Genomic DNA, 20,112 nt, shown 5'->3' on the forward strand with positions numbered 1-20,112 from the left:
TTCAGTGAAACCTTCCCATAAGTACTTTTCTCTATTCTGAACTTGTATATTGTTTACTGTCTACACTGCTCATTTAGCCCTTTGCGTCAATCAATCAATCAATCAATCAATAAAAAATTAATACACTGATATCTAAAGGGCATCATGTTAGATGCTGTGGGCGCACAATGTATTATCAGTTAAGTTTTCATGTACAGTAACTTCCTTGATTAAGCTATATATTGAAGCAAGAACTTTCTCATATCTCTCATGGTGGACATCACTATGGACCGATGATACCAAATTCCTTTGCACAAAATGTTGAAAAGAAAATAATAAAAACTGAAACAGATTGGTACAAATCCCTTTAATAAAGTATATCAAAGACAATTTTATTTTTAAGTAAATATATTATTAAAAAAATCATGCAAGAGCATTTTGTTATAATTATTAAGAAAGATCTGAGACTGCTACTCCCTCTGCAGAAATGCTATACACAGCTGCAATATGGTCAAAGGCTGACGTAATAATGAATCTCAAGTAAGTGGCATGGTCATCACGTGCCTGTAGGGGAAAAATCAATATGGATGCTCTTAGCAATTCTAATTAACTGTTAAACAAGCAGTTAGCAGAAGAAAGGATTTGATGCAAGAGTAATATTCTAAATATAAACAATATATATGATAATATTCAGAAGAGAAGCCAGCCACATATAATAGTATAGTTGTGCTTGTGTGTATGCTGAATATCAGCCTTGGTTTGATGAAAAATAGTAGGTAGAATTAAAATTTGCAACTGTATGTTTCTAATCAATTTTTTCAGTGTCTTCTTAAAGTATTTTTCATGATAAGAGATATGCTTTGGTTAATGATGCCTCAGAATATACTACCCTGAAACAGTACTATACTTTTACATTTATATAACTTCTCTAGAAAGCAACTTGGCAATATTTAAGAAAAAGCTATAAATATACCTATACCTTTGGACCCAGTAATTCCATTCCTTGAAATTTAATCTTAGAAAATAATTAAAAAGGTGACGATTGTCATAGTAGCAACATGCCTAAGATGTCCCTTGTAGTATTACTTACAATGACAGAGGGAGGAAAAAGGAAATTAGTTAGCATTTGCCTATTTGCATACATTTAATTTTAAAATTATAATTATGATGCTCATATATAATATTAAGTTTAAAAAAGAATACGAAATTGTTCATACATTACTATTATATGTGATGCATATGGTTGACAACTAGAAGAAAGTAGGGACAGTAAAAGCTATTGTGACAGGGTGATAGAAGGATGGGTGATTCCCATGCTCCCTTACTATTTTCCAAATGTTCTACACAGGAGCATTCAGAGATTCACAGTGAGTCCTGAAACAAAATACTCAGCAGGGACTTACTAACCATAACCTATTGGTAAAGACGAAGAAAAACAGAAGATAAAATTCAGTCTAATTGATCATCGCCTGCATCTCCCCCCACTGACCTCCCCACTCACTGGGCACATTTGAATGGCAGAGAAGAGAATGAATAGGGTTCAAAACTTCCAGCAGACTCTTCTGAAACACTGATTTCATAGCAGCTCCCACCAAGTTGTGAAAAAGGAAACTTAATGGACAAGGTACCACTTTAACCCTCATTTCGAGAAACCTTAATTAAGCAAACACTACCACCTAAAAAACACACACACTCACTTTTTTCATGTTTTTGTGTTTGTCTAAAACCATAACCTGACAAACTAGCAAGAACAGAGAAACTCCTGATGAGGCAGCAGCTTCCTCATCAATGGGCATTCATTCCACTTGACAAGCAAAGCCTAGTGGAATGTTGTCGAAAAATGCTTGTTCTCTTTCCACCTCATCTCTCTTTGGCTTATTTGTTGCTGATCCTATGCTCCAGTTCCCCTTATCTGAATCTCCCTTGTCCTTTCACGCTTAAATTAACATCCAATTTTGGCATGTCGACCTTTTTTGATTCCTATTCTAAAAGGCCTGCAGAATCAAATGAAAGAAAGCAAAGCAAATCAGTACTTCCAAATAAATGAACAAAATTGAAACAAAAACAAACAATTCTGTTTTATACTTGCTGTCATTCTGTATGTTAGATAAAAGCTTAATAAATGAGTACTACATTTCGATTATAATATTATTAAGAATAACCTCTATTGATTAAGTACAGAACCTATAATATCTGAGGGTATATGACTATGGATATAGATTTAAAATTTAAATATCTTGTGCTGGCTAAGGATAATGTTTATCTCTACAAAGTATATTTACTTACCATGATTTCTTCATTTTGAAGCTGCCCCTCTGTGTGTACTAGATCTAAAACATAAATTCAACAGAAATGAATTAGGGCTCAAAAATACATGAGGATAGCTACTGAAATTTATGTTCAGCAAACATGGTATCTGGTAAACTATAGTTACACCAAATTTACCAGTGTTTTGGGGTTAAAATTTAATACAAAAATAGAAATATTTCATATAAAAGATATGAAAGATAAACTATTTATGAGCCATAAAATATCTCTAGTGAGTATAAACATAAGGAAATGAAAATTTAAATTTTACTAAATATAAAGAATTGCTAAAAATGTGAAATCCCTTTTAAGGATCAAGCTACTAACAGCAATTGCAGGCCTAACAGGAGCCATCTTATTGTTCCCATGGGCAATGACTAGAGCTCAGTTTCTTCCAGTAAATTTTTACTGTGATGCAGAATTATGCTGCCCATACATTGTTCTTTTCTGGTATCCAACTTTAGGAAACCTTTACTCATATAATTTCAGGACAGATTAATTTATTTGATCATGAGTTAATCATATAAAACATTCTTTTGGAAACATGGAATATTTAATTAATAAAAAACATTGACATTATTTAGAAATTAATATTTGTATTAAAATAGTGTACAGAATTTTAAAAGGCACATAGTACAAAAAGGGAAGTCTCTGGGAAGTAAGACTATGTATGACTTTGTTTCCTAACCTTTCTCTGAGATAATGACAAATAATAATCCCCTGCGTGACCTTTCCTTTCTCCTCCAGTCCTGCTCCCTAGAGGTACATATACATTTTCAACTCTTCAAGCTGTTTTTCCTGGAATTATGCTATGGTTATACTCCTTTTCTTGATTTACCAATTTTTTACTGACTTTATATTATGGTATATGAAAATTTAGGTCTCTTAAACTAATATTTTCTTCCTCTTCCTCCTGCAACTTTCTCTTCTGCCATCCTCTCAATTCTGCAATCAAAATGTGATGGTTACATTATTGTCTATATAAATGTTATTTGCTGCTGAAATAAGTTAACAAATTATGATCACATTTTCTTATTCAACTCTTCCCTCACCAGGAATTAATAATGAATTCTTATTTCATTTGCCTAGTTTTTAATTATGAAAAACTGGAAAATTTCAAACATACATAAACATAAAAGACAGAACATAACTCCTACATATGCCCATCATCTAGATTTTAAAATTACTAACATTTCCTCATACTTGATTTATCTAATTTTTTGCTAAAGTATTTCATTTTATTTATTTATTTATTTTAACATTTTTTTTATTAGTTTCAGGTGCACAAAACAATGTAATAGTTAGCTAAAGTATTTTAAAGCAAGTCTAAGACATCATGACATTTCACCTCTAAATATTTGATTATCCATCTCTAAATAGTAAGGAATTTATATTTTCTTACATAACCATACCATTATTATACTACCATTAAAAATAATGCTTTAATGTCATATAGTACCAGTCTATATTCAAATTTCCCTATTGTCCCCCAAATGTCTTTTCATAGTTGATTTATTCAAGTCAGAATTGTCTCTTTTCATCTTGAACTGCTTTCCTTCCCACATATATTTTTTTCCCCATGCCACTGACTTATTTAAGAGACCAAGTAAGTTGTCCTGTATAATGTCCCATATTTTGTCATCTTGCCTCCTCATGGTTTCATTTAATTTGTTCCTCTAGACTCCGTATTTCCTATAGTTTGGAAATTAAAGCTAAAGGCTTGATTATATTCAGGGTTTGAGGCCTTCAACAAATGTCTGGTGATCGTTGGCTGTCTTTTGTTGCTTATGAGTAAGTCATTTGAAAACTACATGCCTAAGCCAGACTCGTTGACAAGTAGATTTCAATAGGGTGATCAGGAATGAGCCTTTGTCAGCGTCCATTGACCTTTCTTCTGGAGCCATTCAGTTTCTCCAAAGATAAATTCTCCCACCTCCTGGCCGCAGCCCTATTCTTGGTTGCTATCATAAATAGCAGAGCCCAGAAATAAGCCTGCATATTCAATATGCAGGCTTCCACCTAAATCAGTGTTTTCAACTCCATATTTCAGTCACTCTCTCTACTATGCCTGCTCTCCCTGAGTTCTGAGCCTCAACATTCAATATTCCTAGTCATCCCTTGGGATGGTTTGTGGAAGAAGCAGTGGTCACCTAGCTTTGTCGGGTCAGAGAAGGTACCTACGGTCCAACTACTCTGAATATAGATATTCAACTAATGACCCTTTTTTCCGGCCATGTCTCACATTTTCCATGGTACCATTTGCCTTCAACTTCTAGACCTTTCTGGGGTTCTGTTGGGCAAAGTGGCATGCTTCTCATTGATTTTCTTCTTGGAAGGCACTTAAGTTATAACCTACTCCATTTAGCCTCAAAAGTCACTTTTCCATCCGTGTCCTCTCTTCCATAATATATATTGATCTCTCACATCTGCTTTGGTCTCCTGGTCTTTTGTTTATTTGTTGTCCTTGTAGGTTTATGCTTCTTTTTATTCCTTTTCTATTATTTTCATGGCATTTTGGGAAGGAAAGGCGATACATGAAGGTAATATATGTTTAAATAGAAGCTACCAATTCTGCTGATATTTAAACAGTACCATTAATCAGGAAGTGAAAAGAGACAAGAAACTAATATTTATTGTTTGTCTGCCGTATGCTAGACATATGTTCACAAAAACCTTACATGGTAGGTACCAGCTCCATTTTTCAGATAAGGATTCAGAGATTCAGAAAAATTAAGTAACATGCTAACAGTTAACCAGTAAGTAAAGAAACGGTCTTGTGTTCAAACCTGGATTTTTCCAGGCTCTAAATATGTCACAGGAATCATTCACCAAAATGCAGACAGATTGGAAACAGAGTCAAAGGACGATTCTCTACTCCGTCATGTTCAGAAAAATGCTGGTGAAACAGGTACATACCTCTTTCAATCCACTGCTCAAAATCAACTGGCTCTTTAGCGGTGCTTTTTTCAATCTTCAAGGTACGCACTGTCATTGTAAATAAACAAAATAAATAAAGTATTAATTATCCACCTGATTCTATGTTGCTTTTCCCATATTCCTTTTTCCCTATGTCTGAGCCTCTCAGGCATCAGTGGGACTGCACAAAGAACAGGCATCAGGAGCAGCATGTCCTGAAAATAACACACTTACTCTGTGTTTGCCTAAGTCCCTATGGTAAAACGCAGCCTTGCATCACTGTAACCTTCCAAATGTTCGCAAACATACAACCCAGAGCTATGAAGCCTTTTTGAATTTGGTACTATCCAAATTGTTTTTGTATATTGGTAATAACAATAATAATAATTTCGTGGTCATAAATCTTTATGGAGAACCTACTATGAATCAGGCATATTGACTCATTCACTCTTAACTACAGTCTGATGAGAAACATATTATTAACCTACGTTACTGGTGAGGAAACAGGCTTAGAGAAATCAGGCAACTTAGAGAAGTCAGGCAAAGTGTTCAACGATACAGAGTCAGTAAGTGCCAGAACTGAAATTCAAAATTTAGCTCTAACGCCAAAGCCTCTACAATTAACGACAGAAGAGAAACTTAACAGGAAGGCAGAGTCGTCTTCCTTCTGCACTGATTTCTCTCCATTACCCCTGGCCCAGCTTCCGCTGCCCCAAATCTATTCTTCCACTTCCCCGTTTTGTGACCCAGGGGGACGACCCCGTGGACTGCATCACCTGGACTCACTTGCCCACTGGCTACTGGTCAGATTTGGCCAATGGGAGGCACTGGGAGGAAATTGGAGGTCAGTGGGGGAGTGAGATCAGGTTGTTTATTCTCCACTCCCTTCCTGCTTTAGTCATGTCTTTGACAGTGGTTATGTCCCTTCATGATTACAGCTCCTGCCAGGCAGGCCCTTATTTACAGGCTCCAGCTCTCACTAGGTTCCAGTAACACTATTTTCTTCCCGTGGCCCTGGGGTGGTAATGGCTTCCTGCTGTAGCCAGTTTCTGGGTGTCTCACCAGCCCTGGTATATTCCCTTAAGACAGAACTAATTTTGTAAGTAGTCCCATCAATAAAGTCTCTTCATTTGAACCATCTGGAATGTATTCTGTTTCCTGCCATGATTCTGTCTGATATACTTTATCCTTAAATAAACATAAGACAGGGTTAGAATGATGTTCCAATGAGAGAGTCTCCTCCTAAATCCCTCAGAAAATGCCATTATTAATAGAAGAATCAAAATTATCCAATACAAATAATCAGGGTTATCAGATTTTCAGAAAGAATTTGACAGAGAACCCCAAGCCAAATGAATCCGTAATAAATATGTCAAGGAATCTAGCGTTCTGGCAAGCTGGCTTCTTATGTTAATAATACAGTCTTTTGCCAAAGACTTTCACATAGTAATTGCATGGAAATTATTATGTGCTTTGGAAGGGTTTCAAATTTGCAGTTTCAGAGAGTCTAACTGTGCTCAAGGCAGTTAACCCATACTCTCCACTCTCCCACCACAGCAATAAAACTGGATTCCATGCTGCAAAGAAAATTAATCTTTTGCCAAAAGTTTATGTACGTGCCCTCTGCCTACGGTAAAATTAAAAGATGATAAAAATTAATGTATGATTTGCTTACCAAAGTAACTACGGATTACAAGCCTTTCAAGCCTCACAAGTTTGTGAAAACAAACAATGAACTCTTGGGGAAACATTCCTGTGGTGGTCCAAAATGTTTCTGGATTCCTATTGTTAATTTTAAAGAAAAAGAGAAAGAAATAGACAAAAAACATTCACAAAATTCTAGTGAACAAATATTTTTAAAAAAATAATGAACGACCCCTGGATTCTTGCAATCCCTTTCTAACTGTTCATTCTGTTTCTAATCTCTCCCCAACTTTAATAATTATTCTTTACTACTACCAGATATATCTTTTAAAAATACAGAAACATAAAATTTATGTTACTATTGTCTAAAAGCCTTCAGTGGCCCCTTATTGCCTATAAATCTAAATGCTTTAGTATAGCTTTTTACGACCCTGTATAATCTGATCCCATCATTAAAGTACTCAAGTACCATCACAATATCATCTCCCATTACTATAGTCACAATGGGCCAGTTAAAATTCTGCAAACACGTCATGCAGGTTCATGTTCTGGTCTAATTACATATGTAATAAATTCTACAGTACAATATGTGTTTTTCCCCATTAAGCGGTCAGTTGTCTTTCGAAAACATTAAAAGAAAAAGAAAAAAAAAGTTTTTTTACCCAAATATTTACCATTTTCAATGCACTTAATTTCTTTCTATAACACTAGAATTTCCATCTAGTGGTATTTCCATCACTTCAATCTAGAACTTCCTTTAGCATTTCCTGTGATTTATGTCTATTTGTGATGAATAAAATGTCTTTATTGTACATTCATTTTTGAAGAATATTTTAGCTAGGTACTGAATTATGGGTTGACAGGTTTTTTTGAGGGGGGGAGCAGCATTCTCTTTTATCAGCATTAAAAAAAACATTGTTCCATTGTTACCTGGATTCCATGGTTTGTGATGCAAAGTCAATTGTCACTGGTACTATTGTTCCCTTGTATTTAAAGTATTTTTTCTCCAGCTGTTTAAAAATTTTTTATCTTTACTTTTTTAGCAGATTATGATATGGTCTCTTTGTATTTATCCTGCTTTAAAGATTTGCTGAGTTTCTTGAATCTGTCGGCTGGCATTTTTTAATTAGGTTGGGGAAATCTGGCCAAAAAGTATCCATCCAGATACCTATCAGCTGATAAATGGATAAATAAAATATGCTATAAACATACAATAGACTATTGTTTGGCAATAAGAAGGAATGAAGCACTGATATGTGCTATAACACGGATAAACCTTGAGAACATGTAAGTGAAAGAAGCCAGTCACAAAAGACCATGATTCCCTTTATATGAAATGTCTGAACAGGCAAATGTATAGAGTCAGAAAGTAGATTAGTGGGTGCATAGGGCTGTGGGGATAGGAAGAACACAGGGTGATTGTGATGGGTTGTGAGGTTTCTTTTTGGGGTGATCAAATGTTTTAAAATTGATTGTGCAAATGGTTGTATATCTCTGTGAATATACTGGCAGCCACTGAATTGTATACTTTAATTGGGTGAATTGTATGGTATGTGAATAATATGTCAATAAAGCTGCTACAAAAAAGAAAAAAAAAGAAGCCAGGTTTCCTAACTCACAATTCTGGGTTTTTCATACTATGCTTAATATTTTACAATATGTAAGTTTATATTTACATGGTTTTAAATCTTATTTAAATAAATTGAATGACTTAATTGCCCTATGCTTCTTGGATGCTTTTAATGAACAAAACCAATATAACATCAAACAACATATAGATTTTAGACATATAGATTTTAAAATGACATGTAACTGAATCCTCATAATTAGGCATAATAAAGTCATCAAAATAGTTTTCTTTTAAATGAGGCTTTATATCTAATGACTGTTTAATATCTATTATATCACAACTGTGAGGTAATCAGAGAAGGTGGTATTATCATCATTTTTCAGACCAGGAAACTGAGTCTCAAAGAGTAACACATATAGTTCACTTACCCAGTAATTTACTGTAAATCTAGTATTCTTCTACATTATCCCAAAAGGACTAATTCTTTCTCTTTTCTTTTTCTTTTGACTCATTTTTTTTTTCTAGTGCAGAATTTCTTTTCTCCTCTTTCACTGATATGTTAAATGGCAGAGGGCAAAAGTAGAGTCAAGGGCAAGTAGAAATATAATCACTTTCTTTAACACTTATTTCTGGAAAATGGAAAGTTGGAAGCACTGTCCAGCAGGGACAAATTTACAGTTGTTTTCTCCAAATACTTCTACTGTTACTCCCATTTAGATAAGCCAATTTATGAGCTGAGAATAATTTTTAATATTTACCATATAAGTCTAATTGTATTTATTGGAAGTGCATATGGATTAAAAGTCTGATGTGCTCTGTTCAGTTATCAGGTCAGTCACTACTTTTATTCCATATGGTTTTATGTACTAAGGATTTTGTCTAATCTAAAAAATATTATGTCCTTAATCATTCATATGGACTGAAATTTGGAAAGATCTCTATTTTTGGCCAACAACTTAAGACAAATCTTTATAGGTCTGTGTATTCTCACAGCAGTTCCCACATTCATTTCTCTACTCCAAGGCAGAGTGGAATAAATAATTATTACCTGAATTTCAAGAAGCAAAAAAACTAAGAAGAATTAAGATTCACAGGCAAAAAACAGGTGTTAAGTTTTTGATGCAAACCTTAAGTTTGAATTATCAGAGTGTAGTACAAAGAAACCCAAACTAGGAGTTCTAGAAGACATGAGTGTTAAGTCTTAATTCTGCCACTTGGTTATCCGTGTGATTTTGAGCAAGTCATTTTTACCTCTGATCATCTTTTCTTCCTTCATCTGTACAATGAGATTGAAAATACTTTTTTTTTTTTTTTTTGCCTTTTACTCCCCAAGCTTACAGTATAGGTCAAGTAACACAACATCTATGAAACTATAAAGTTCTATGCAAATGTAAAGTAACATATGCAAATGTGTGTGTGTGTGTGTGTGTGTGTGTGTGTGTGTACGCAGCTAATCTCCAGTATTAGTTGAGTTTGACTAATACTCGATGGTCTAATTCAACAAGCTACTAAACAAATATTTTAAGACACTGTGGAGTTAAAGATGAACAAGTCATAGTCTCTGACTTCTAGGAATTCACAGTTAAGAGACAAACATTGAAGATGAATAATGATACAACAAAGGAATAAATAAGGTAAGAGAGGTATATACCAAATTCTATTGGAGTCCAACAAAAAAGGTAAACTCATCCTACCGGAGGGGAAGAGCCAGATGTCAGAGAGGAGATAACAACAAGGCTTAAAGGAAAAGTTCGAGTTGCTAGTATTTATCCAGATACATAGGCTTCACCATACAACACAAAGAACCACAAGATGTGTGTTACAATTGCTTCTCCCCTCCACAGTTAAAACTAGTACTTGACCTCTTTAGACCTCTCTTAACCACAAGTCCAAAATGAAAGGTTCAGATAAGATGAACCCCTAAGTCCTTCCAGCTCTAAAATTATATGATTCTATGAGTCAAATTCTGGTCACTGTACAAATACCAAGAAAGAGAACTCAAAAGAGTGGTAAAATAGCCAGAGTTCTCCCACTAACTACTTTTTCTTGGAACTTAAAAGTCCGAGAATGATATTTATCTCTACCTAGAATAAGCTCTAGCACAGTGAAGAGTGGCAATTGGAATATCAGGAAGCTGAGAAACAAACAATGAAGATGGATAACAGAAAGGGTAGCATTCAGTTTAGCAAACATTTTGCTTACCAGTAAAGAAATAGGCAGTAGATAGGAAGTTACAATGTTTATATTCCTATCTACTAAGAAAAACTTGGAATAAAACCATAAGCAGACATTAAAAGGTACACTTCCAGAAAATGAGATGGTTGTTTGAACTTTTGTCTTGTTAAATCACTTTTTAAAAAAACTATTTGTATTAAAAGGTCAGTTTAGGAATTATCAAGAAAAGGATCAAAAACCTAAACATATACAACTGAATTGGTTTCAGAAATGGTACCCAAAGACAGATATTGTCAGGTAATTTATTGTTTAATAAATAATTAAATGTTCACCAAACATTTATTAAACTACGTTTAACAGTGCTAATCATTGTAAAACACCTACCCAGTACTCAAGGGGTTTATGAACCTAACATCAAGACTTTAAGGAAGAAAGATCAGTAACTCTTACCCATCAATTATATTTTCAGGGGGGTGTTTTTCATCACTTGATGTAGCTAAAATCACTTCAGCCCCTTCAGAACTCAAACAGAGATCAACTTTTCTCATCTTAAAGTGTTTAACCTGCAAATAAAACAGTAACAAAACAATAACAACAAAAGCACCGTCTTCTCTGCACTGTATCTGAGAAAAGGGAGAGAGAAAGCCTGTTGCCTAGCTCACTGTTTAACAACCAAGCTATTCAACAAGTGGGAGGGACTATAACGTGTTTATTTACATAAGTAAACTTCTGAACTCTCGCAGGAAAAATCTGTAAGATATAAGTATTTCCACTACTGTACTCCTTAAAACAAGTCCTTGACTACTCTGACATCATTTTTCTGCTTCTAAAATTAAAAAAAACCTCAGGAATTATATACAAATGGTTAACAAGCTAAGGTGATATAAATTAGTGGGTAAATTTTTAAAAATTGGAAAAAAAAACACAAAAAACCTGGAGCATAAAAACAAATTCTTTGTGACTGTTCGTATAGACAATTATCAACTGGAGTAGCAAACAATATTACTTATATCTTAAAAGACATCTTATCATCATTTTATTTATTTATTTATGTTTGAGCAGAAATATGAGAAGACATCATTTACTTATTTTTAAATTCTACATCACTCACTTGGGTCATGGATTTAAAGACATTTCTGTTGTATGGTAATATTTTAAGTTTAATAGAAGTATCCTGAAAAGACATTATTGAGTTCTACTATGAACCCTGGTGGGTAAGACAGAAGGAAGACAGAGAAAACTCTATCTGATCTCACTTACCCTCCTCCTTGATCTGGTGGTGACAGGACACACACCAATATATAGATGCAAAGAGACAGGAAAAGCTGTTATCTACAAAGACTTAAAAGTGCTTGGAAAAGAAAGGAAGGCTTCCAATACCCTTCATACCCTGACCCCAGTCTAACTTTTCCAAAAAAAGAGAAACTATTTCAAATAAACAAGTGACAAACTACAAAGAATATTACATATATTAAATGACTAGGTACAACTGCCCAGATATAATACATGTTAACATTTTTGTCACATCTACTTAAAAATTTTTTGAGAAATATGTAACCCCTCACTGGCCTATTCTCTTCCTTGCCCAGAGGTAAGAGTTATTCTGAAGTTGATGAATAGCCTTCCTGACTATATTTTTATACTGTTATCATATACATATGATTAAAAATGTACTGTTCTTTGAAAACTTAGATGATTTCACAGTGTATATATCCTTTTGCTACTTGCTTTTTTCATTCAATATTATATTTTCAAGGTCTTATCACGTTGATACATGTAAATCTACTTTATTCATTTTAACTGCTATAAGGTATTTCTCCATTTCTCTGGTGATGGATATGAGGTCAGTTTTCAATTTTTCTATTAGAAACTAATTTGCAATGCACAGCTTTGTGCATGCAGCCTTATACACATGTGGGAGGAAGTCTTTATACCAAAAGAGTGTCTTTCGTTATAGAAAATGCAAAAACTTAGAATCAGCATATGTTCAAGTCAATAACTGATCAGTCTGATCTCTAAATTATAACAATGTACATTACCATCAATAATACATGCGAGTTTCTGCTTCCTTGTATTCTAACCATCAGTTACTTGGTTTTGTTAGACATTTGCATTAGCCAATCTCATTGGTGTGCACCGGTATCTCAGTAAGGATTCTATTTGTATTTTCATGATTATTAGCGAGGTTAAATACTATTTCATATGTTTATGGGCCATTCAGGCTTCTTCTTCTGTTATTTTCTTTTTCTTATCCTCTGCGTATTTTTCTACTGGTTTCTCTTTTTTGAATTTTTTTATCCATTTCTTTTTGATTTGTTGGTATTTTAAAAATAGAATATTCTGGATACAAGTCCTTTGTTATATGTATTATAAATATCTTCTACTCTGTAGCTTGATTTTTTTTTAAACTTTTATTTTTGTGTGTGTAAGAGTTACTCCCCCCCACACGCACACACACTTCCTTTTATGTTAATGAACTATCACACACATACAGAAAAGAACACAAATCATAAGTCTACAGCACGATAAATTTTAACAAAGTAAATATACCCAGGTAACCACTACGCAGGTAACCATTTCCCTGGTAAAGAAACAGAACATTACCAGCATTTGAGAAGTCCTCCTTATGCTTCCTCTCAATCACTACCCCACCTTCTTTCCCAAAGGCAAGCATAGCCCCTATTTATAACACTACAGATTAATTTTGCCCAAACTTTATATACATGGAATCATAGTTTGTACACATTTGTATCTGGCTTTCACTCATTATTAGGTTTTTTAGATTTATCCATGTGGTTGTGTGTAACTAAGTAAAGCTGCATCTTAGCCCCCATCCAGCTTAACTTTTAATAAAGACAAAAGACAAAATCAGCCCCCAAGTGGAACTTCGTAGGAAACTGGGTGTGAACTGAAAAGCAAAGAAAGATTTCTCAGGTATTTAGATCCCAAAGCCCTGAAAAGGAGAGAACTAATCTCACTCCCAAATATCTGAAATCAGAGGTAAACTGAAACTATTTAAATAAAACTACAACTCAGTCCAATCCCAGCACAATCGCTAGTTAGACTGAAGTGATTTGCCCCTTATCCTAGTTCCTAGACGAAGAAAGTAGTGTGTTCTCTCTGGAGGAAAAAAAAACCACTATGTACTTCAGTGTCTATGCTTTTAAACACAACGTTCAACATACAAAGTCATTCGAAGCAGATCTATAGATGCCCCAGTTCTGGAATTAGCAGACAGAGACAAAGATAACTACTATAAATCTGTTAAGAGAATTTAGTGAAAAGATGGACAAATGGGAACAGAAAAGGAATTTTAGCAGAGAAATGGAAACTCTATAAAAAATGGAAAATCTAGAACTGAAAAACGCAATATCTGAAATAAAGATTTTATTAAATGCACTGAACATCATACTGGACCCAGCATGAGAAAGAGTCAGTAAACTTAAAGATAGTTCAACAGAAATGATACAAACTGAAATATAAACAAATGAAAATAACAGAACAGAGCATCAGATAACTGTGAAACACTATCAAACTATTCTGAAATACATGTAACTGGAGTCCCAGAAGGAAAGGAGAAAGAGAATAGTGTAGAGGAAAAATTTGAAGAGACATGGCTGAAATTTTTCCAAAATCTATGAAAGACATAAACCCACAGATCCAAGAACCTTACGAACATTAGTTGGATAAATACAAAAACGATCTCACCTAGACACATCTTAGTGAACTGCTGCAAATTAAAGAAACAAGGTGGGGAGGGGGGCAATCAAAGCAAAAAACATATTACATTTAGGCAAACAACAAGAATCAAAATTTACTTCTTATCATAAACAAGGGAAGCCAAAGAAAATGGAATGACATTTTTAAAGGGCTAAAAGACAAAAAACAGAACTCTAAAGCCAGCAAAAATATCCTTCAAAAGTGAAGGCGTAATAAAGACATTCTCAGGCAAACAAAAGCTGAAGGTATTTGTTACCAGTAGATTCACACTACAAAAGATATTAAAGCAAGTTCTGCAGGCTAAAGGGAAATAATTACAGGTTGAATCCTGGATCTGTGAGAATGAAGAGCACTGGAAATAGCAAATATATTACTAACATAAAAGAATATTTTCAAAATTTTTATAAGACTATTGACTAAAGAAAAAATTGCAATGAATGGTAGGGATTTAATGGATGTAGAAGTAATAAATACAATAATAATACAGAAGGCAAGAAGATGGTAAATGAGACTACTTTCTTTAAAGTACTTTTGTAAGTATTTTTGTTCTTTCATTGAACATGAAGTGATATAATATTAATTCAAAGTAGACTAGGATGTTAAGGATGTATGTTGTAATCCTAGGATTAGAATAAACTCACCACTAAAACCATAAAACAGAGAGTTGTAGGACGAAGGCCAACAGAGAAACCAAAAAAAAAAAAAAGGAATACCATAAAAATACTTGATTAATCTGAAAGAAGGCCAAAAAAGGGAACAAAAGAATAAAGACAAATAGAAAATAAATGGTAGTTTTAAGCACAAATACATCAATTGTTTCATTAAATGTTGATAAACTACCATGTTTCCCTGAAAATAAGACCTAGCCGGACAATCAGCTCTAATGCGTCTTTTGGAGCAAAAATTAATATAAGACTGGGTCTTATTTTACTATGAGACTGGGTAATATAATACAATATAATATAATACTGGGTATAATATAATATAATATAAATACTGGGTCTTATATTAATTTTTGCTCCAAAAGACACCTTAGAGCTGATTGTTCAGCTAGGTCTTATTTTCGGGGGAAACATGGTAAATACATCAGACTGAATTTAAAAATCCAACAAGATACTCTTTTCAAGAGACACATTCTAAATATATGGATAGACTAAAAGTAAAAGGATAGGATAAAATATAACAAGTCTTATTTAATATCTAGTAAGGTAAATTCCTCTAAATATTAAAAGTGGTCTGGTTCTATGCTTTGTACCTTGATTATTAGAACAGTTTTGTTAAGTTACAGAAAAAAAATGTTTTTGAAATGTTGATTGCAATTCAATTCCATTTATAGATTAGAGAGAATATCATGTTTGTGATAATAAGTCTTCAAATTCATGAATTGGAATTATCTCTTCATTTATTTAAGACTTCTTTTAAGTCCCTAAATTGTTTTATAGTTTCCCCCAAACATACCTTCACCTCTTTGACTAGATTTACTCTTAGATGCCTTATGGTTTCTGTTGCTACTATATATGGAATCTGTTTTAAAATAACATTATTTTTTTAAAATCTAATTGCTTACCATACAAGGAATATTTCTAACATTTCACCATTAAATGTGATGGTCACTGAAGGTTCTGTTTGACTCTGTTCATTGGATTACAGAAATTCCCTTCTTTCTAGTTTAAGGTTTTTTTTGCTTTTAACCACAAATAAGCATTGCATTTCATCAAATGCTCATCTAACATTTACTAAGATGATATTTATTTCCTACAGATTGATGTGATAAATTAAAATCAAGATTTTCTAATGTTATAGCATCCCCATAAACTCTATTTATAATGGCCAAGGTATATTATTATTTTTGTCCATACTTGTATTGTTTGCTAATATTTTATTTATAATTTATACAAATATATTTCTAAATGAGATTGGGATATAAATTTCCTATTATTCAGCCCATGTCTGGTTTTGGAATAAAGATTGTACTCCCAACATAAAGAAGTTGGAGTTTCCCCCCTTTTCTAGCTGTTGGAACAATTTGTGTAAGATAGTGGTTCTTTGGTCCTACAAGACTGGTAAAGTATTTGTAGGTAGATTTTTTTGACTATATAAAGTTCAATAGTTCTCTTCAGGTTTTCTCTACCTTCTTGAGATGATTTTGAAATTTATATTTTGTAGAAAATTATCCATTTCTTCTTAGTTTTTATATTTTATGGCATAAAGTTCACCTTTATTGTAATTTTAAAATCCAGTATTATAATGTTAAAAGATGTGGTAAGACTGGTCAAGAAAAAAGGCATATATTCTAATATTTTTATTAGTGCCTTTTTTCTTGCTTTTAATACTACTGGAACCAGAGGGCTGGTACTGGATGAACATTGTTAACCCTTAGAGAGAGGAAAGACGGTGAATTCCTAGAAACACAGATTTATGAACTTGGATGTTAATTCTCAACAAAATTCTAAAATTATTAAATTTCATTATTACAATGATGGCTTTGAAAAGGTAAATGAGAAAGGAGTAAAATAGGAAGCAGCTTAACGTTACTTCACAAAAGTTATAGCAGCTATGCATTTTTGTGTGTTTGACAGACTTACTACCAACCAGGGACATGTTCTGAACATTTCAACAAAACTTCAGACAAAGCTTCTCAAGATACTCTGTGGACCAGATGGAGACATGTGGGTTGGCTGACAGGCAGTACTTTAAGTAGATATTTATAACTCTCTGAATGGCTATACTAAAAGAATGATGATTAATGGAACAAAATGAACTATGGAAGACCTCTATCCTTATGTAATTCAACATTTTTATTAATTAGGATGGAAAAAATATGCTTATCAATTTTGCAGATGACACAAATCGGAGATGTCAGCTAATGTGTCAGGTAACAGAATCAGCACACAAAAAGATCTGAGCAAGATAGAAAGATGGGCTACAGTGAATAAGATATTTAGTAAGGATAACAGTAAAGGCCTATCCTCAGACTTAAAAAAATCAATTACACAAGGATTGGTTCTAGATCAGGGTTGGCAAATTACTGCCTGAGAGCCAAATCTAGCCAGCCACCTGTTTTTGTATGGCCAATGTGCTAAGAATGCTTTTTATTTAAAAAAAATTTTTAATTAAAATATTTTGTGACATATGAAAATTATATGAAATTCACATGTCAGTCTCCATGAATAGTTTTATTGGAACAAGGCCACACTCATTCATTTATACATTGTCTATGGCTACTTTTGTGCTATAGACAGAGGTGGGTAGCTGTGACAGACTACAAGGCTTGTATAGCCTAAATATTTATTATCTGGCCCTTTACCTAAAGTTTGCTGGCCTTCAATCTAGATAATGTAAAATATACAGGTTTGGTTCATTACAAAGTCACTATAAGGCAAGAGTATACTGTATCTGCCCCCAAAGGTAAAGGAATGTGATCTTCGATAATAAGAATTGAGGAGGAATTACACTCCATCAAAATTTTTGAACTCCAACTAAGCACCAAGCACCGTGCTAATAAGGCAAAGATGACTATAACTTAAGACAAAGATAGTAACTAAGACTTGGTTCTTGCCCTTAAGCTCAGAGTGAAGAAAGATGGACAAGCATACAACTAAAGATATGTTATGTGCTAATAGTGTGATCTACATCCAGAATACTGTGTTCGGTTCTGGGTAGTATATTTTAAGTCCTGATATCGTTCAGAGGACAACAAAAAGTTCAAGATAATCTATATACTACGTTACATTGACAAAATTGAAAGAATAGGCACTGAAACATTTCGAGAGATAAGAGAGATGTGACTATAATTTCTAATATCACAAGTGTACACAAATGGAAAAAGGATTAGAATGTTTCCTTTACAACTCCAAGAGGGAGAACAGGACTCAACAAATATGAATTTTAAGAAGAAAGACATCATAGATAGAAAAATTTCTTGACAAAGATTTTAAATCTTTTCCATCCTTGAAATTGTTCAGAAAGACAAGGTGATAATCCAGGAACAAAACTAAAGGAAGGATTCCTGCATTGGTGGTTCTTTTAGATTGAATCAAATTCTAGGAAAGGTAGATTGCAAACAGATAATGAAGGGTCTTAAAAGCCAGGTTAAAGACAATGGGCTTTAACTCAGAGTCCTGTGGTTCTCAACAGGATTAGGGGTGACTTTACCCCCACAGGGGACATTTGACAATGTCTGGAGGCAGTATGGTTGTCATGACTTGGGAGGGGGGTGATACTATTGGCATCTAGTGGGCATTTCATGATGCTGCTAAATATCCTATCATGCACAGAACAGTTCCCCCACAACAAATAATTCTCTGGCCTAAATAGTGCAGAAGTGGAAAAACTGTACGGTAATCTATTTTGGGGTGGCAATGAGGGCGTTTGAGACTTAAGGAGAGAACTTGCTTTAAAAAAAGTTATATTTTGGAGGAAAATATCTAGCATTGACTTGTAATATATGAATAAGGAAGAGAGTGTACTCTTCAAATGTTTAGTTCTTTTCTTATCTCATGTTCTTATCATCTAAGTTGTCTGAGGGACTACATTCTTTAATAAAAAAGTCATTTCATACCTCCTATATCCATCAATATCCTACCTATTTCCTATGTTGGGAGGAATTATTTAAATAACAAGAAATGGCAGAAATTGGATTCTCTTTAAGGTTCCTTTGTTGTGACTAAAGAAAAAGAGGCAAACCAACCCCAAAGAAACCCATGGAACAACTGATCAGCAGGTATGTTGCTTCCACAACTCCAAACTACAGGTTTTGGGGTGTTGTCTAACCTCCCACCCTGGGATGACTTACTGTAAATACACATATTCCCTCAGGGCCTTATCAAAAGTGGTGCACTCTGGGGTGCTATCCTTTGTATTTTTAAAGATCCCTGATCCTGGACTTCTCTGATGCCTTGTCCTGTCCTCCAAATCTAGGGCCACTTAGTTATCCGTTCACTTCCAGTTCACATGCCCTTCCTGGTCCTTCTTTCCCCAAAACTCTCGGGATAGTCCTCAGTTCCCTTTCTCCCTGTCCAGCCCCATTGGTTTGACCCTTTCCCATAACATCCATTGGAAACGTATGTGTAAATTAGAGAACAGCCATCTTCTGTCTCCCGGTGCCACGGTCTATCCTTGGTATTACTTGAAAAGCAAACCAGCCCTGACACCATCTTCTCACCTTCGTCCCCAAACCCTTCTCCTCAGTCCAAGGCCATTTCAAGACCTCGAAGGATTCCAAACACTCATACTTTTCTGGACACCCCCGACCCAAATTATATAAAATATATCAAATGAACCCACATCCTACATTAAATATGATGCCTTACTATATGGGTTACGTTGCAGCTGATAGGTTACCTTTTGGTAGCTTTATTAATTTCGATTTGCAGCTGCTTTTCCCTTTTCGAGGTCAAAACATTTCAGAACTCAAAGAAGTTCGTAAGCTGGGACTAACTTCTCTAGGGTTAAGGGGAGAGAACAGACCTGCGTCAGACTTCCCCCATCCCGGTCCCCTCCCCAACCACCCCTCGGCGCCCTCCCGCCGCCCGCCTCCGCGTGGCGCTTCCCCTCACGACCCCCCTCAACTCTCGTTCGCTCTGGCTCCCTTCTCCGGCGGCCTCGTCCAGCCAGGTTCCCACCTCCCCCGGTGCCCGCCTAACCCGCCGCGCGGCCGCGCTTGCCTGGGACTCGGATCACCTCCAGGCGCACAGACCGCCGGGCCTCGGGATCTCCCTTCCGCCCCGCCCTCAGCCCCGCCTCCCTCTCCTCTACCCTCTTCCCATCCTCCCGGCCTCCACGGAGTTCCCAGGCGCGCG

At 34.8% G+C, this 20,112-nt stretch overlaps 1 protein-coding gene across 1 annotated transcript; it reads right to left on the minus strand.

Annotated features, from left to right (window-relative positions):
* Positions 1-329: 329 nt before the first annotated feature.
* Positions 330-20,101, minus strand: IFT25 (intraflagellar transport 25). Its single transcript, XM_019742871.3, has 7 exons — positions 19,978-20,101; positions 19,655-19,755; positions 11,042-11,154; positions 6,878-6,984; positions 5,203-5,271; positions 2,266-2,309; positions 330-543 (listed from the first exon to the last, which is right to left on the minus strand). Exons 3-7 carry the CDS (start codon positions 11,137-11,139, stop codon positions 430-432), a joined length of 432 nt encoding a protein of 143 aa, XP_019598430.1. The 5' UTR covers positions 11,140-11,154; positions 19,655-19,755; positions 19,978-20,101; the 3' UTR covers positions 330-429.
* Positions 20,102-20,112: the final 11 nt, after the last annotated feature.

This window comes from Rhinolophus sinicus, chromosome 14, assembly GCF_057876585.1.
Source record: "Rhinolophus sinicus isolate RSI-liver-muscle chromosome 14, RSI-T2T, whole genome shotgun sequence".
Taxonomy (NCBI): domain Eukaryota; kingdom Metazoa; phylum Chordata; class Mammalia; order Chiroptera; family Rhinolophidae; genus Rhinolophus; species Rhinolophus sinicus.

Coding starts and splice junctions, on each gene's coding strand:
- IFT25 (XM_019742871.3), bottom strand. CDS start 11,139: ATGAGAAAAGTTGATCTCTGTTTGAGTTCTGAAGGGGCTGAAGTGATT. Junction 5,272..6,877: donor TGTAATCCGTAGTTACTTTG/GTAAGCAAATCA, acceptor TTACAATGACAG/TGCGTACCTTGAAGATTGAA. Junction 544..2,265: donor TTCAAAATGAAGAAATCATG/GTAAGTAAATAT, acceptor TTTCCCCTACAG/GCACGTGATGACCATGCCAC.